The sequence below is a fragment of the Thermobia domestica genome, chromosome 3 (genome assembly GCF_964235325.1).
Source record: "Thermobia domestica chromosome 3, izTheDome1.hap1.1, whole genome shotgun sequence".
In the NCBI taxonomy this organism is placed as follows: Eukaryota; Metazoa; Arthropoda; class Insecta; order Zygentoma; family Lepismatidae; genus Thermobia; species Thermobia domestica.
Window position 1 is genome coordinate 134643292 of NC_137456.1, and position 15072 is coordinate 134658363.

The 15072-nt window shown below is 35.8% G+C and overlaps 1 protein-coding gene across 4 annotated transcripts in view; it reads left to right on the forward strand.

Moving 5' to 3' along the window:
- Positions 1-15072, forward strand: part of Oseg6 (intraflagellar transport protein Oseg6) — a 138385-nt gene that overhangs the window by 64090 nt on the left and 59223 nt on the right. For all 4 annotated transcript variants that reach the window (XR_014130670.1, XR_014130669.1, XM_081751732.1 and 1 more), the window contains exons 14-15: positions 2617-2747; positions 8451-8602. Coding sequence is in view for 2 of the 4 variants with exons in the window: in XM_081751732.1 (XP_081607858.1) it covers positions 2617-2747; positions 8451-8602 (283 nt within the window). In the remaining 2 variants the exon portion in view is untranslated. The remainder of the gene's footprint in view (positions 1-2616; positions 2748-8450; positions 8603-15072) is intronic.

Below are 15072 nucleotides of genomic sequence, written 5' to 3' on the forward strand. Positions count from 1 at the left end.
TTGTCCCTTTTTAAGACTAACATCCTTCATTATTTGAGTTGAGTTGAATTTGAGTTTAACGTCCCTCAGCAACGAGACTATATGAGACGGGACCTACTGATTAACGTGGAATCCGAACCACATGAGCTCCCGCCGGGAATCGAACCCGGGTCTCCCCCACGCCAAAGGCGCATACGCTAACCGCTTAGCCACGGCGCTCTGCCTTCATTAACCATCTTACACTGTATGGCTTATATACCGACCATGGCGTCGACCTTCGGAATTTGCTTTATAAATTTCTAATAAAGCTCTTCACACCGTTTTTTTTTTTTTTTTTTCATTCATTCATTCATTCAAGCGTGGAAGCATGAAAAAACATGTTTCATGGACATTTTGTAGTCACGCGTGTGATGCCTGGGGCAGTGACGTCACACATATAGAAGAAGGAAAAAAGGTTTCCAACTGTACCACTCAAATTTCTTATTATTTACCAGAAGCGGGAAAATCCCGTCCAAATTGGAAAAGGTGATTTTGTCAAGAGAAATTTTCCTTTTTCGGGAATTTCTGCCCTCAGGTACACGATAGGGACATGCGAGTGATACCGTTTGAAACCTAGCCTCATTTGAAACAAAACGAGGTACTAATCATGATCCTAGGATAGGGATGTGTCAAAAAAAAAAAAAAAAATCGAATTTTTGAATTTTCCCCCTATTTACACATTTTTATTCAATTAATTTAGTAAAGTATCTACAGTATTAAAATCTTGAATCGTACCTCGTTTCCTTCGGAATGAATCAGCGTTTCAAACGGTGTCACTCACATGTCTGTATCATGTACCTAAAAAGAAAAAAAAATCCTTAAAATGTTTTTTTTTTTTTTTTTAATAAAAGAAAAAGTACCTTTCTCAAAGCTTGGGTCCCTCTGGGCAACCCCCTGTGTTAACGCTGTATCTCGAAATCATCAGAAACGTACAACATAGTGTATATAATATCTGTGCAAAATATCAGCATGATATCTTGAAAACTGAGGGCGAGAAAAATATTTCCCTATGTGTGTTTCTGTCATGATATAGGGGAACGTGGGATATTCTTTACACGTAGGGAAATATTTTTCCTCCTCAGTTTTCAAGACAAGAGATTGATACTTTGCACAGATATTACGTACAATATGTAGTATGTTTTAGGTGATTTTGAGATACGAGCGTTAACACAGTGGCCACCCAGAAGGGCCAAACTTGGAAAAAGGGGATTTTTTCATAAAATTTCCCCCTTTTCGTGAATTTTCTCTCGTCGGGTACATAGTACCGACATGCGAGTGGTACCGTTCGAAGGGCTGATTCATTCCAAACAGAACGAAGTATGATTCATTGTTCTATGATAATTAGGGATGTCTCAGGAAATGTTTATATAATATCTTGTTCTCTGTCGTTATAACAAGGACGTCGGATATTCCTTAAAAATAGGGAAATATTTTTTCCTGCTCTCAGTTTTCAAGATATAAGAATAAAATTGTGCACAGGTATTACATACATTACGTAGTTTGTTTCAGGTGATTTTGGCATCTAAGCGTTAACACAGGGGGCGTCCAGAGGGGCCTAAAATTTGGAAAAAGGAATATTTTCAAAAAAAAAAAAAAACAGTTAATTTTCTATCCTGCGGTACATGGTACTGACATTGCGAGTGGTACCGTTCGACCGTTCGAAAGGCTGATTCATTCCGAAGAAAATGAAGTACTATTCATGTTCCTACAATGAATAGTCTTTATGGAAGTTGATTGAATAAAAATTGACTGAAAATGTATCATCCAGGGAAAACTGGTAAATCGGCTAGAACATCAAAACTATTTTTCCTCCAACCTTCTTTGTACCTCATTGTCTTCACAATGAAGCATTTTTTTTTTTTTTTTTTTTGGTGGTACCTTTGCATGTTCGTGTCGTGTACCTGAGGGGAGAAATTCGCGATAAACGGGGACTTTTTAAAAATACCATTTTTTCCACTTTGGGCGTGAATTTCCCGCCTTATTTACATAATAGGGAAATTTGACTAATACAGTTGAAAACATTGCTTCATGCCGAACAAAACGAGATATGAACCATGACCCTACGATAAATAGTCTTGTCACAATAGCTGATTGAGTGAAAGTCTACAAAATGCCTCGAAAACTCCCAAATTTAAAAGGGTTAATTGCGTATGTCCAATTGAATAATAATGATTCGATGAAGTTAAAACTCCTTCTTATGCATATTCCTTGTACTCGAACAACTCTTCTTTTCACTGATTTTTCCTCCTTGCTACTGAAAACATTTTGTACTAGAATCTTTTAACGACAAATATAATGTAGAACCATTTTTCTATATTATTATTTTATGTGCACATCCCACACTTGGCTGTTTTGGAAAGGTGTCAAAAACATGGAAACCATATTTTGCTCATGATGTAAGATGTTATCCAATATGTTGGACATTCCTCACTATACGGAGCTGATCCACGTTTAGAGATTGTTTGTGCGTGTAAATTTCAAAGTCCTAGTACAACTGCATTATGGTGACGGTTACAACTTTTTACACCTCTTTCATGTTTCATGTATGTTGGAATTTTCGAAGTACGTATTTGATATTTTTCTTTCTTTCCATTGTAGCAATGAGAGTGTATAGACATATGGGAGATGTTGGTATGGTCTGGGCATTGGAAAGTATACAAGATATAGAGGACAAGAAACTACTTGCTGGTCATATTGCAATGTTCATGAAAGACTTTGAAAAAGCTCAAGTAAGTGAAAATTTCCACATAATGGAAGATTCAAATGAGTTGTATAGCATGTCTTAATTCAGTTACTGTGTTTTGTAGTGTTACAGTGGAGAGTGACAAAGAGAAAATATGAGCAAAACTAAATAACAATACTGAAAAAATGCAAGTTGTTTTTATGCATTAAGTTTAATTGAGTCTTAAGCTCGTAGACTCCAGAAAATTTTATAAACCTCTGAAGGACAACAATAACAGATGCGATAATTTTCGCAGTTCTCTTTTTCATGTTTTTATTGCTTTCAGTGGATCGTGATTTGCATGAGAATGCAAATACAGTACTGTATGGAGAGCATGATGGTCATGAGTTCGGTACTTTTTTTCGATGAATTGTTGAAAATGTCACAATCAGTCATTAGCAAAGTATGTTAGAGTTCCATCTGCAAAATCTGGATGTCATACTGATAATTTGTGAGAGTTGTTTTTGAGTTCGATATCATGTTTAATTATATCGATTTAAAGATTATATAATACTGTCGGCAAATACGAAGTATATTATAGCAGTCAGGCATCACGCAAATCAGACAAGATTAATAATGTCTCGCTACGCACCCTACGTGTATTTCAGGAAAACATAAAACTACTGTTCCTGATTGACACCCGTAAAGGAAAATATAATAATTAAAATCATGGTCGTTTATATTTCAGTGGTATTACGTATAGTAAATGGCTATTCTAAATTATAGCAAGCGTAGTAGGGAACTCACTGACAATGAACTGAATTCAGGCTAATTGCCCATGCCAGTGGATAACACTTGGCTGACCTGTAGCCATACGTTGTCGAGAACTTTAAATGGGAAATCAAAAATATAATATCAATAGTGTATATGACGAAAACTGTTTTTACAATATTAAACAGATTTTGATAGTTAAAGTGCTAAGTAGAGCATTGTCCAGAAGAATCACGAATACAAAATTGGCTTGCGTATCTCTCCTTTTAGTTAGCTAAGAAGAGCTCCCTCGTGGGAGGTTAGCATACACACCTTCTGCACAAAACACTTGGGTTCCATTCTTCGTGGAAGCTCATGTGATGCGGACTACACGTTAGTATAATTAGAGACATGTCTTATGGTCAGATGAAGCGAATGTACTTCCGGCGAACACCGTCAGAAACTTACAGTCACACTGTTTTCTTACAACTATCAAGCATGAGGCGGTCCTGTAATATGAATAGTATGGCGGTCATATCCTAGTATTCTGCAGGCCTCTTTGTTACCCTGCATGGAATAGTGACTGACAAGACCTATAAGTTTATTTGGGAGAAACTCGTTCATCCGATGGCAGATGTGGTTGTTCTTAGCTAGTGTAAACTACCGGATGACATGGCTCCAATTTCATATCCAGGAATGTCGAAGCGGTTTGAAGTGTATCAGTGAAAACTATAACATCCTTCTTAAACTCCATAATCACCGCATTGAACATAATTGAGCCATTGTGATCCGTTTTGGAAAATAAAGTGAGTCTCATTTCCCTCCATAGTCATCTCCCAAGGAATTAAAGCAAGTTTGCTCGAAAGTCTAGTAGTTGTACAGTATCCTACTAGATGAGATCCAGGATTTTTATGACTTCATTCTTAGATGGATCCAGTCTGTTTTGGATGCCAAAGATGATCTACACGCTATTAGATTTAACATTTATTTGTTTGCAAAATTATATATTCGCATGTAGTCTCAGCAAGAGCTACTCAATGCCGTAGGTAGCTTAACCTGATTTTTTTTCATGCTTAGAAAGTTTTTGTTAAAGTTACATTTTTATGACTTTTTTTTTTTTTTTTTAACTAAGAACTAGTGTAAACTTGGAACAAGATATCATACTTTTACTGTATTCTTGAATACATTTATTCTGGAAGAACTGATAAGACAAAATTCATACGTTGCGTGAAAAATTCAAATAAACTCATTAATAATTTTTAGAATTTTGTAATGCACTGTACTTTCTGACTTATACAGGGTGTTTCCGTGACCTAGAGATAACCCTGGAGTGGTGATGAGTGATGATATCCGAATTGATAATCCGGAAGTTCGTCGTTTCGGAGATAAAGGCCACCGAAAATTTGTCACAACGAGACAAAAGTGGCCACGACTCGAGAATGTAATGTCCAATTAAGTTCCAGTCAAAGGAAATATGCATTATTTGTACCTAAGATTTCATTACTGTAGGAATGGATTGGAAGCAGGGACGGCGCAAGAGTAGCCCCAAAAGAAAAGTAGGATGTTTCGTACATCTGACACACTCTCTCTCTTTCTATCTTTTTTTCTTTCTTTCTTTCTGACAAGATATTGAGAAATCACAAGTTTCGAATAGAAACATTTCCAATACCTGAATCAAATTAGGAGAAAACATGGATCTGCGAAAGCATGAGCTACGAATTTAGTTGGAAATTATGACCGTGGGAAACATCGAATAGTGGACAATCACAAAAGTAGTAGTATGATATCAGGAGCTACGACCCGGACATGCGACGGTAAAACAATTACACGGTGTGAATGTTTACTCGAGCAGCAGCAAGCAAGCGAATATAGTATGTGCATCTCACAGAAGAACAAAAATTTTATTGGAAAGTTGGTTCCGTACAGGAAGAAGTATGTGAGAAAGGAAAGGAAACTGAGCTACAAAGAAGCTAACGGCGAGATCCCGTGGGTATTGTATACAGAAAAGGTGAAAATACTTTTAGAAGACAGCACAAAACGTAGCTACGCACCCACTAAGGAGAACGACAAAGAAGAACCTGTACTTACAGCTTCACAATAGATGTTCAAAATGACATCCTCCGGTGTTGATGCAAGCATAATAGCGTCGTAGGAACCTTCGTCCCTCACGTTTAAATATCCCTGGTGTCGTTTTGATGACGTTATCGACAGCGAGTATTTGTGCAATGAGTTCCTCTTCGCTCTCTAGTGGAGTTTCATACACAAGGCTTTTAAGGTAAGCTCACAAGAAGAAATTAGGTGGGCTGCTATCTGATAAACGAGGTGGCCAGGAAACAGTTTGATCGAGATACGCACGAGAAACAGCAGCAAAGTGGGCTGGCGCCTCATCATATTAAAACCACATATGCTGACCAACACCAAGCAGGACACCTCCTAATAATGCTGGAAGCCTGTGCCGCAGAAACACAGCATATACTGGTGCAATTAACTGGGAAGGAATGAGATAGAGGCCTATTAAATGGTCGTCAATGATGCCTGCCCACATGTTTATTGCAGCTCTTGACAATAGTCTTGTGTTTACATCGGACCACACGTGACTATTCCCACTATTCAATATACCATCTCTAGTAAACCAGGCTTCATTGGCAACAGTACAGAAATATGAAACTGAGGATCGGCCACACAACGCTGCACTAGTCATTCACAAAATACGACACGAGAGTCGAAATCAGCGTGACTGAGATTTTGTACTCTGTGGAGGATGATAGGTATGCAACTACTATGGTTCTCGTGTTTTTCAAAGGCTGTTTCCCCACATGATCAGAACCGCTTCTGCGGGAGTCCTGGTGTTTGTCGTCTCCCTTGATCGTGAAGTTGTGGTTGCAAATGTCCCGTTTCTCGCAAACGCTCGAACAGGCGCGCAAATGTGAAATGCTTCGGGTGCTTCCTCTGTGGAAATCTTACAGGATATAACCTAGCCATTTCGTGACTGTTTCAATCAGTCATTCCATAGGTAAACATCGTATCTCCAAGCTCGTCAATCTCAAACTCCACTGTACTGCTGAAGTACACAAAAACGACACACGGAGTACCTGCACTACACCAGTTTTGTCAGGCTAACTAGAAACAAACTAGACTATTGCCAGCAAACCTTTGCAACTGCATAAAACGAAACAATGAATAAAAGGATTTGTACATAAGCATTCATTTCCTGCTGTTCTTCCCTCATACGTTCGTTTAACATGCTTTCTTTTCGATCTACTCTATTCAGACATTTAATCAATTCGTCTGCTGAGGCGAATTACTTGTCAGCAATTACATTCATGTACTTCGACCTAAGACAATCTATAATATACGTAATTGTCTGTTGAACAGTGGCGTTGAGCAATATAATGCTACTAACCTAGTTTTCTTAATAACATACATTTGCAAAGACTCACTAATAGATTGTTCAACTCTACGCAATGTGTCCTCTACTGTTAAAGGCGAAGATATACCTCTGAAGGTTGAAATCATATCTTTCTTCACATCCTCATAAGACTTTCTATCATATGTACTCTCTTTTTTATAATGTAGGAACCAATCAAATCCTGTGGTTATCCATCTAAACATATTGGTAGAGCTTATCATTATTTCACTTGTAATACCTTCCGGCATTTTCCGACTGTTCGAGAAATAAACCTATTCTATAAGGTTCATAACCGTTATAAGAGAAATTTTCACCAATTGACTTGTACTCTCTATAAAACTATTCCGATTTTCATTAGTCATATTGTTGTGCTGTAATTCTAACTGCCGACGAAGTTGTCCCTTCGCATGTATGCCGGTGAACACCTGCGTTGTTACTGAAATTATATTTTCCGCTAATTCATACAGATTACAGTAGGAACCATAAGAACCATAGCTTCTAAGTATTTACCGTTAAACAAGAAAAGAGTTCATTACTAAGTATGCAGAAGGAAGGGGAGGGGAAGCAATGAATATTACACGGAAACAACAAGCGAGTGTTATAAACAGCTGATGCTAATTCGACTGCCCCCTTCCCCCCACACATACACACACAAAGAAAGAACGACAACCTTTACAATGCCAACGCAAAGGGATTCTAAATATGTTAATATTTATTCCGATTGAAGTCAATTATTCATAATACCATGAAGTAGAGAAAAAATCCGATAAAAGAGAATAAATACTCACAAATAACAACACAATATTCCACCATATTTGTTAGGGATCAGAATAGTAATGTTTCGAAAGGTAGAATGTTTCGGGGATGTGCCAATGAATTAACTGTCTAAATAAAAGATATTTACTTTTACTCTCACAGTATTGATTTATTTTCCCCTTTTAACAGCAAATTATCTATTTATTTCTCTCTCTTAATATCAAAGTTTTGTAAAAGTTATATGATACTAAGAGAGATTTCTAGTACATATCTCCCATTTTGGTCATATGTGGCCCTTCGTCTCCTCTGTTGGCTATTGAAATCAAAAAGTTCTATCCACGGAGAAAAAGTATTGGGTAGAAGTTAGATTAATAGTAAACACCGTGTATTGAAGTTCTGGATTTTATTCATGAGTGACTTCCTAGGTTTAATTCTGCAGCTTTCTGTCATTGAACCCGGCAGTACACTAAAGAATACGGAATCCAGACAGGGTAGCATGTCCAAGACGGAGCAATGTACGTGTAGAAAGTACAATTAAACATACATAGATCGTTCTCTCTAAGTATGATACATGAAATGTATACACTCAAAATTCAGAGTGGAGTCACTGATACTTATTTACTTATGTTGATATGTTATTCGACGGAGATATTTATCAAGGTAAAATATTGTGATAACTCCTTAGTTGAAATTTTCATTTATTCCTTTGCTTCAAGATACGACTCAAGACCCATACAATATTCGTCCGAGAGTTTAATTTTCTCGTAAAATCTCATAAATTTAGTAATGTTTTTTAAACGTGATAGCTAAATCTTACGAGTAAACGACTCTGAAGTAATATTGTTATTCTTAAAGGAATGGTACTTAATGTCCAGTCAGCCTTCAGCTGCTTTGGAAATGCGGCGAGATCTTCTACAGTGGGATCAGGCTTTACAGTTAGCACGAAAATTAGCTCCTGAACAAATTCCATATATCTCACGAGAGTATGCGCAACAGTTAGAATTCACGTAAGTACTACAGTGTTATTAGTTGAAAACTTCAGCTGTAGAAGGTGATAACCTACACTTTCTGTCCAATCCACCTCGAGAGAGTAATCATAAATATAGTTTTCTTCGTCAAAAAATAATTTATATGATTTTCAAGATTATGCGATAGTAAAATGCACTTGTCTAAATCTTTATTATGTGGGTTATCACCTGATAACTTGAATCTCAAATGTGATATTATAATTGTTCAAATTGGTATACACTAAATCGAACTTACCAGTCTATACCTCCTTGTTTTCTTGTTAAGGCTTGTATCGTTATTGGGTATATACATTTGTAATGTTCATATCATTGTGTCTGGTGGTACTACGAAGAAACAAATTAAATTTGTAAATATAGAAGAGAACATTGTTTTTGTCGTTGAGTAACACATCATCACAATTTAAACAGTTACACAGAGAGAAAGAAAGATGTTACAATTTACATCTTTCTTCAAAATCCTCGATACTATATGTAGAATTACTTACAAGGAAAGACTTACAATAATTTCAGCACATCATTTGTATTTGTACTGGTAATGTATTTTATAGTTTTATGTCAGTGTTATTTATTTATATCTTTTTTGTTTTGCTTAATCTAATATGGGGAGTATTTAAATCACCTTTTTGTCTAGTATTATATGAATGAATATTGTTGCGGTAACCGACACTATCCTGATTTTCTTTAACATGCATAAGACAACTATAAATATACATGGACGGAACTGTCATGATGTGCTTCTCCTTTAGAAAATAGTCTACATGGTATATAATCAGGCAATCCTTTTATTGTTCTTATGGCTTTCTTCTTTTAGCTAAAGACAATTTGTGCATTTGGTGAATTATATGTCATAGATATAAACCGTAGGGTATTTCGTTTGAGGTATAACCTGACCAGCAAATGAGTGCGGGCGGCCGGTTTTGGAACTAAAATGTGCCAGCAACAGTGTTTCTAACCGGATTACTTGTAATTAATCTATCACAGTTCTTTTTGTCCTGTTCGTAATAAACCACTTCACGCATATACTCAAGTGAAGACAAAAAGTTTCAAAAGTTATTAAAGTTATTTACAGAACATTTTAAGTAAAAAAAAAAAAAAAAATCCTCCATATTAACTTGCGAATAAACTAACCTCGGTATTGTACAAAGGATCAGATGCTCTCTCTCTGGCAAAGACAACGAATTAAAGTTGGTCGATTCGACTCGTTCTGAAGTTTTTGACAAGAGGATATGTAGGACGTGTACTCATTACTTTCTGGTGACTGTCTAGTATTTTTAAGTCTATAAAATATGCATAGGGACAAATTCAAGGAAAGCTCGGGACAAAATAATAATCGGAGGAAACAAATTGTAGAGTACTCGCAAGAAACACTGGAACTTTCGGTAGACATACGGATCTCCCGGTTTTAAAAATAGAGGGTATGCTTATCCTCGCATACGCTCCTTCTTTCGTAAATATGAGATGAGACGTAAATCGAGGAGAGGAGAGTAAATTGTCGAGTCTTGTAGGCATGACTAGTTCACCCAAATGTTAGATCTCAATTTCATGCAGAGCAGGATTAACCCATCTGGAGATCCGGGGCTAGAAAAAAATGTGACCCCTGCTGACTTCACCTAATACATTTCTGTGAAAGTATGGTAGGAAAGTTAAAGTTTCATATTTTTGGTCATATTTTATTTTATGATGATTGTATCTTCATGATTCTTTTTAGATAACTAGTTAAGATTTTGATCAGAATGGAGGCCCGGGGCTATAGCCCACCTAAACCCCTTCCTTAATCCGGCCCTTGGTTATATGATTAATAATATATATATATAGATATATATATATATATATATATATATATATATATAGGATACACAAGTCATTACACAATTTACTTCAATAATAAATATGATTTAAATGTTGGTATATCAATCTTTCGTGGACTCGTCGTAACCTGGAAGTATTCTGATAAATTCTGCATGAAACTAAGACGGAAATCAGGATACATTTTGTACATAAATTTACAAAACGAGACAAGAAAATTTTGATTCGAGACGAGACTTTTACAAACATTTACAACACGAGACGAGGAAATCTGAATTCTCATCTCGTCTCGAGGGCAACGTATGAGCAAGCGAGTTAGAAATCAAATATGAACGATCATGGTTCCTTTAAGCTGCACTAAGCTGCAAATATACCTAATGTTGCATTGGGGGCGGAGGGGGAGCGATTAAAGTGAGTGCCTGATAATTGAATATTCCTTATAACTCCAGTGAAATTCAGAAAAAATCTCTGAATTACTTTAAAAAAGAAAACATACAAAATACATTTTCAAGGTAATTCTTACAGCCATTACGTTATTATAAGATTAATGCTACTTCTGAAACTGATTAGAGTGAATATGTATTTAAATAACGAAACCACTTTTATAAATTTTTCAAAGTATCAAGTTTGAGAAGAACAGAGTTTCTTCCACTATTGTTATCTCATTGCTCATAGATACCAGTGATGAAATAATTGGCTCATAGATACCAGTGATGGAAATCACGCGGCCGTTTCTTACATCAATTCATGAAGAAGATGAGTCCCAATGTTAGGTACTTGTTGCCTTTGCCTTTGAATTTCATATGTGAATATCAATATAGGGTTTTTCAGATAAAAGAGGGGGAGGGGCACGTTTCATTAAACAAGATCGTACATCTGATATGTTTTAAATATAGGTAACTTGTGCTTACAGGCTAAATTCAGTCCTCTGAAGTCAATCGAGAAATGCCATTAAGATGTTCAAGAGAATAACGTATCAGCATTATTATATACTACAGACACAAAGATACCACTAGGCTCCCAAGTTTCAAAATTATATTGTGTGAAAGCAGTTAGTAGACCAAACCCTTTGTCACATGATAGCTAGAACCTGAGAGAAATTCAGAGGGATTCCAGGAGAATTTCTTTCCTCATAAATAAAAGTTGTGAATTTATTGTGTGCCGAAGCAATGATACTTACGCTTACACTACCCATATGCAGATGTTTTATCAGTACTTTTATTCGAACTCTACCGAAGGGCTGGATTTCTATAATGATCCTTAAAGAAGGATGCGCTGAATCAAATTTTACAATCAATCCCGAAAGGTAAGCTATCCAATCCCATAAATCTTTAAAAAATGAAGGAAAAATTTCTTCACCTCCTTTTCCCCCAAAGGATTCACTTCTCTAAAATAAAAAAAAAAAAAAAAAAAATCTTTATTTTAACGTCCCATGATTATGTTGGTTATGCTAGAGGACATAGGTGATTAATGAAAGTGAAGGATTATAAAATTAAATTTTGGTCTCTCACTGGGAATCAAACTCAGAACAACGTCCAGTAAAAGCACATGCACTAGCCAATAGACCAATGGAGAGAACTTTTACAGTTCTCGAGTAATCGGAGTTCTTCCCTGACCAAAACTCAAGCAAATAATTTATCTGTCAACCGATAAATATACACTTAAAACAAACACGAGCATTGTGAGCCTTAACCTTAACTTGATTTAAACTTACAGTTACAAGGTATTTCGCAAATCTCTAAGCTATCAACCTTAAATTAACCTTTTAGTCATTGACATTGTCATTCCTGCGTTTTACAGGCTACTCCTGTTTTATAATGAAATCGAATAAAACATAATCAATTTTTATACAATCTGCTTAATACACGGTAAAAGCTCACTGAATTGTTAATTGCTATGCTGTTCTTAAATTGGTAATTTCCATTCATATATCACTATTCACAATACATCTTCATTACCGCAGGAATGGTTCACTACAACTACATAACTTACGGCTTTCTTTATTAAGCATAAATAAATTAGGTTATGCATAACATCTAAACTGCAACTTTTAAAAACCGTAGGATACACTGCAGGGTGAAACTCTCCGCTCCCCTGTCCCACCGTGCTTGCTCTGGAACTGATGTAATCCCAACAGCAGCGCCATCCCTCCAAAACCACACTGCTATCCTGGTCAGGTAATAACATATTTTCAGTTCAGCTGCTTTTGTGGAGGATAGTTGGTTAACTAAGGTGTTTTGTGTTTATTTCAAAATTTGAAAAAACTTGTTTGTTTGGTTGTTAAATTCTGGCATCCCTTTTTAGCACCGAGACTATATAAGACATGGATCTATAGTTTAAACTGAAATCCGAACCATCGTGATGCGTTCAGATTTCAGTACTGTCCCACCAAGATTTGAACCCGGGATCAGATGAATCAGAGGCGCGCGTGCTAATCATTAGACCAGCGGAGAAGGCTTTGAAAAGAAGAATGTAAGAAAAATACTTCTTCATGTACTTTATAGCACATTACATTTACGTTCCGCATATTCCTGAATTCAAGACGAGATTCTGTACAACAATTTCGTGCCTAAAAGTATGGTATCGTCTTGTTTTCGCGACATATGATGTGGAGTTTTTCTTTACTGAACAGAAACACGAGCTCCCATTAAGCCCTAACTTGACCGTTTTCCTTGCTCACCGTTTTAGCTTGGAATGCTTGCAGATTTAGTGTTCGCTTCGAGTGAGAAAGGCACTAAGAGAAAGTCTATCTAATTTGATTCTCAGTGTAGTTTTAGTATGTTCTGAAAATATAGCTGGTATTTACTGTAGATTTTAATTCTTCGTTATATATATATATATATATATATAAAATACTAGTTTATCTTGCATTCGGAGTCGTCTTGGATTTAAAAATATGTGTTAATAGAGATTCACGGTATCTAATTCTCGAACTGAACTGGACGTGTTGATAAGTATTACGTTAATTTAATTTGACAAAATAGCTGATGAAGGAACTTATCTTGAGATCCTCGGCTGAGCACAGTTTATTTACTTTACTTATTTGTACTATTGTGCTGTACCTTTATTTCTGCAAATTGCGTTAAGAACAAAATGAATAGCATCCACACGTTTTTCTCCTCCCTACAATTCACTCCTATAGGTCGACATATGCTGATACGAACTCCTAGTAACGTCTGGGAAGAGACAGACAGGGTAAATTTCAAGTCTTTGAGGCTAAACTTCAAACAGGCATACAACGCAAAGTTATGTTAAGGCTGAATGGTCATTTCATTCCAAGATTAATATGCTTGAAGTTATCTGGTTTAAATGCGTGATTTGACGGTGAAACTGTGTGCACCAAAACATTGACAGAAAATTCCTCTACACATAAACTTCAGTTGTTTGATCGTGACTACACAGCATGTTTTGCATTATTCTTGAGTTGGACTTTCGAGTTTTAAGTCTCTTATGCTATCAAAGTCAGGTTATAGCTGCGTAGGTTTTGGTCTTAAGAGTAATAAGAGAAGTTGATATGACAGGATGTCCATAGAAGAATTTCGAAAACCGTGTCTGGTTCTGCACCTAGTAGTAACACATTATCAGCTGAAAGTTTATCAGATATTGTATAGCTGAAGCAAAGTACAAAGAATACAATAAACATAATTACTAATGGAACACAAGTACACATTATATAAAACATAATTTTGCATTGACCTTCTATTCCTATCTAGAGCGATATAATTTCCAATATTTCGGATACTATTACCGAGTATCGATTATCAGGGACCAAAAACGACTCAAATCGTGTTATGCAATGAGTTGTGTTTTATGTAATTTACCTCAGAAATGATCTCACTGAAAAGTCTCACATTTTGTTCACCTTCTGTGGACTTCCGAAAATTCAAGATAAGACACTAAGAAAGGTGTGTCTAAGTTGATTTTTAGTGTAGACTTAAAGAAATAGAGAAAAACCCAAAAGTAGCAACCCAAAAGATGAATGAAATACAAGACCCATAAATTAACACTTTCTGCGACAAATATGGTAATAAGTCTTTCTTTCTTTCTTTCTTTCTTTCTTTCTCTTCTTCTTCTTCTTCTTCTTCTTCTTCTTCTTCTTCTTCTTATTATTATTATTATTATTATTATTATTATTATTATTATTATTATTATTATTATTATTATTATTATTCAGTTGCTTCAATTAAAAATTTTACAAGTACAACTCGATTAAAACATGAATGAATTATGCATTGCTGTTAAAAATTTCTATACATTTTAATTCGTATCTTACCTGATTTTGTAATTTCCCCTTGCAGTTTGAGCACATGTGCAGAGAAGCAAAACTGAGTTGAAGTTCATTTTCTTTTGTACGAAGTTTATAATACCATTCTGGTAATCTTGATGGGATTTGTTCCAAAGCAAAGCTCCCTGAATGATATTCCACTAGATAAACTATAGTTCTTTACAGCTATATTTCAAATTTTGTGGACGTTTCTGGTGTGATTGTAGTAATTACACTTAGTTACATATATAGGGCTTTATAATGATAGAGCAAAGAAAGATGTTTCCAGTTCCAGTTAGCTCCCTTACGGGAGATTTATATAAAGAAAGTCCCGGCCTTACAGCCCTGTGGACTGTTTCACTAATGTTTTAAATGAAAA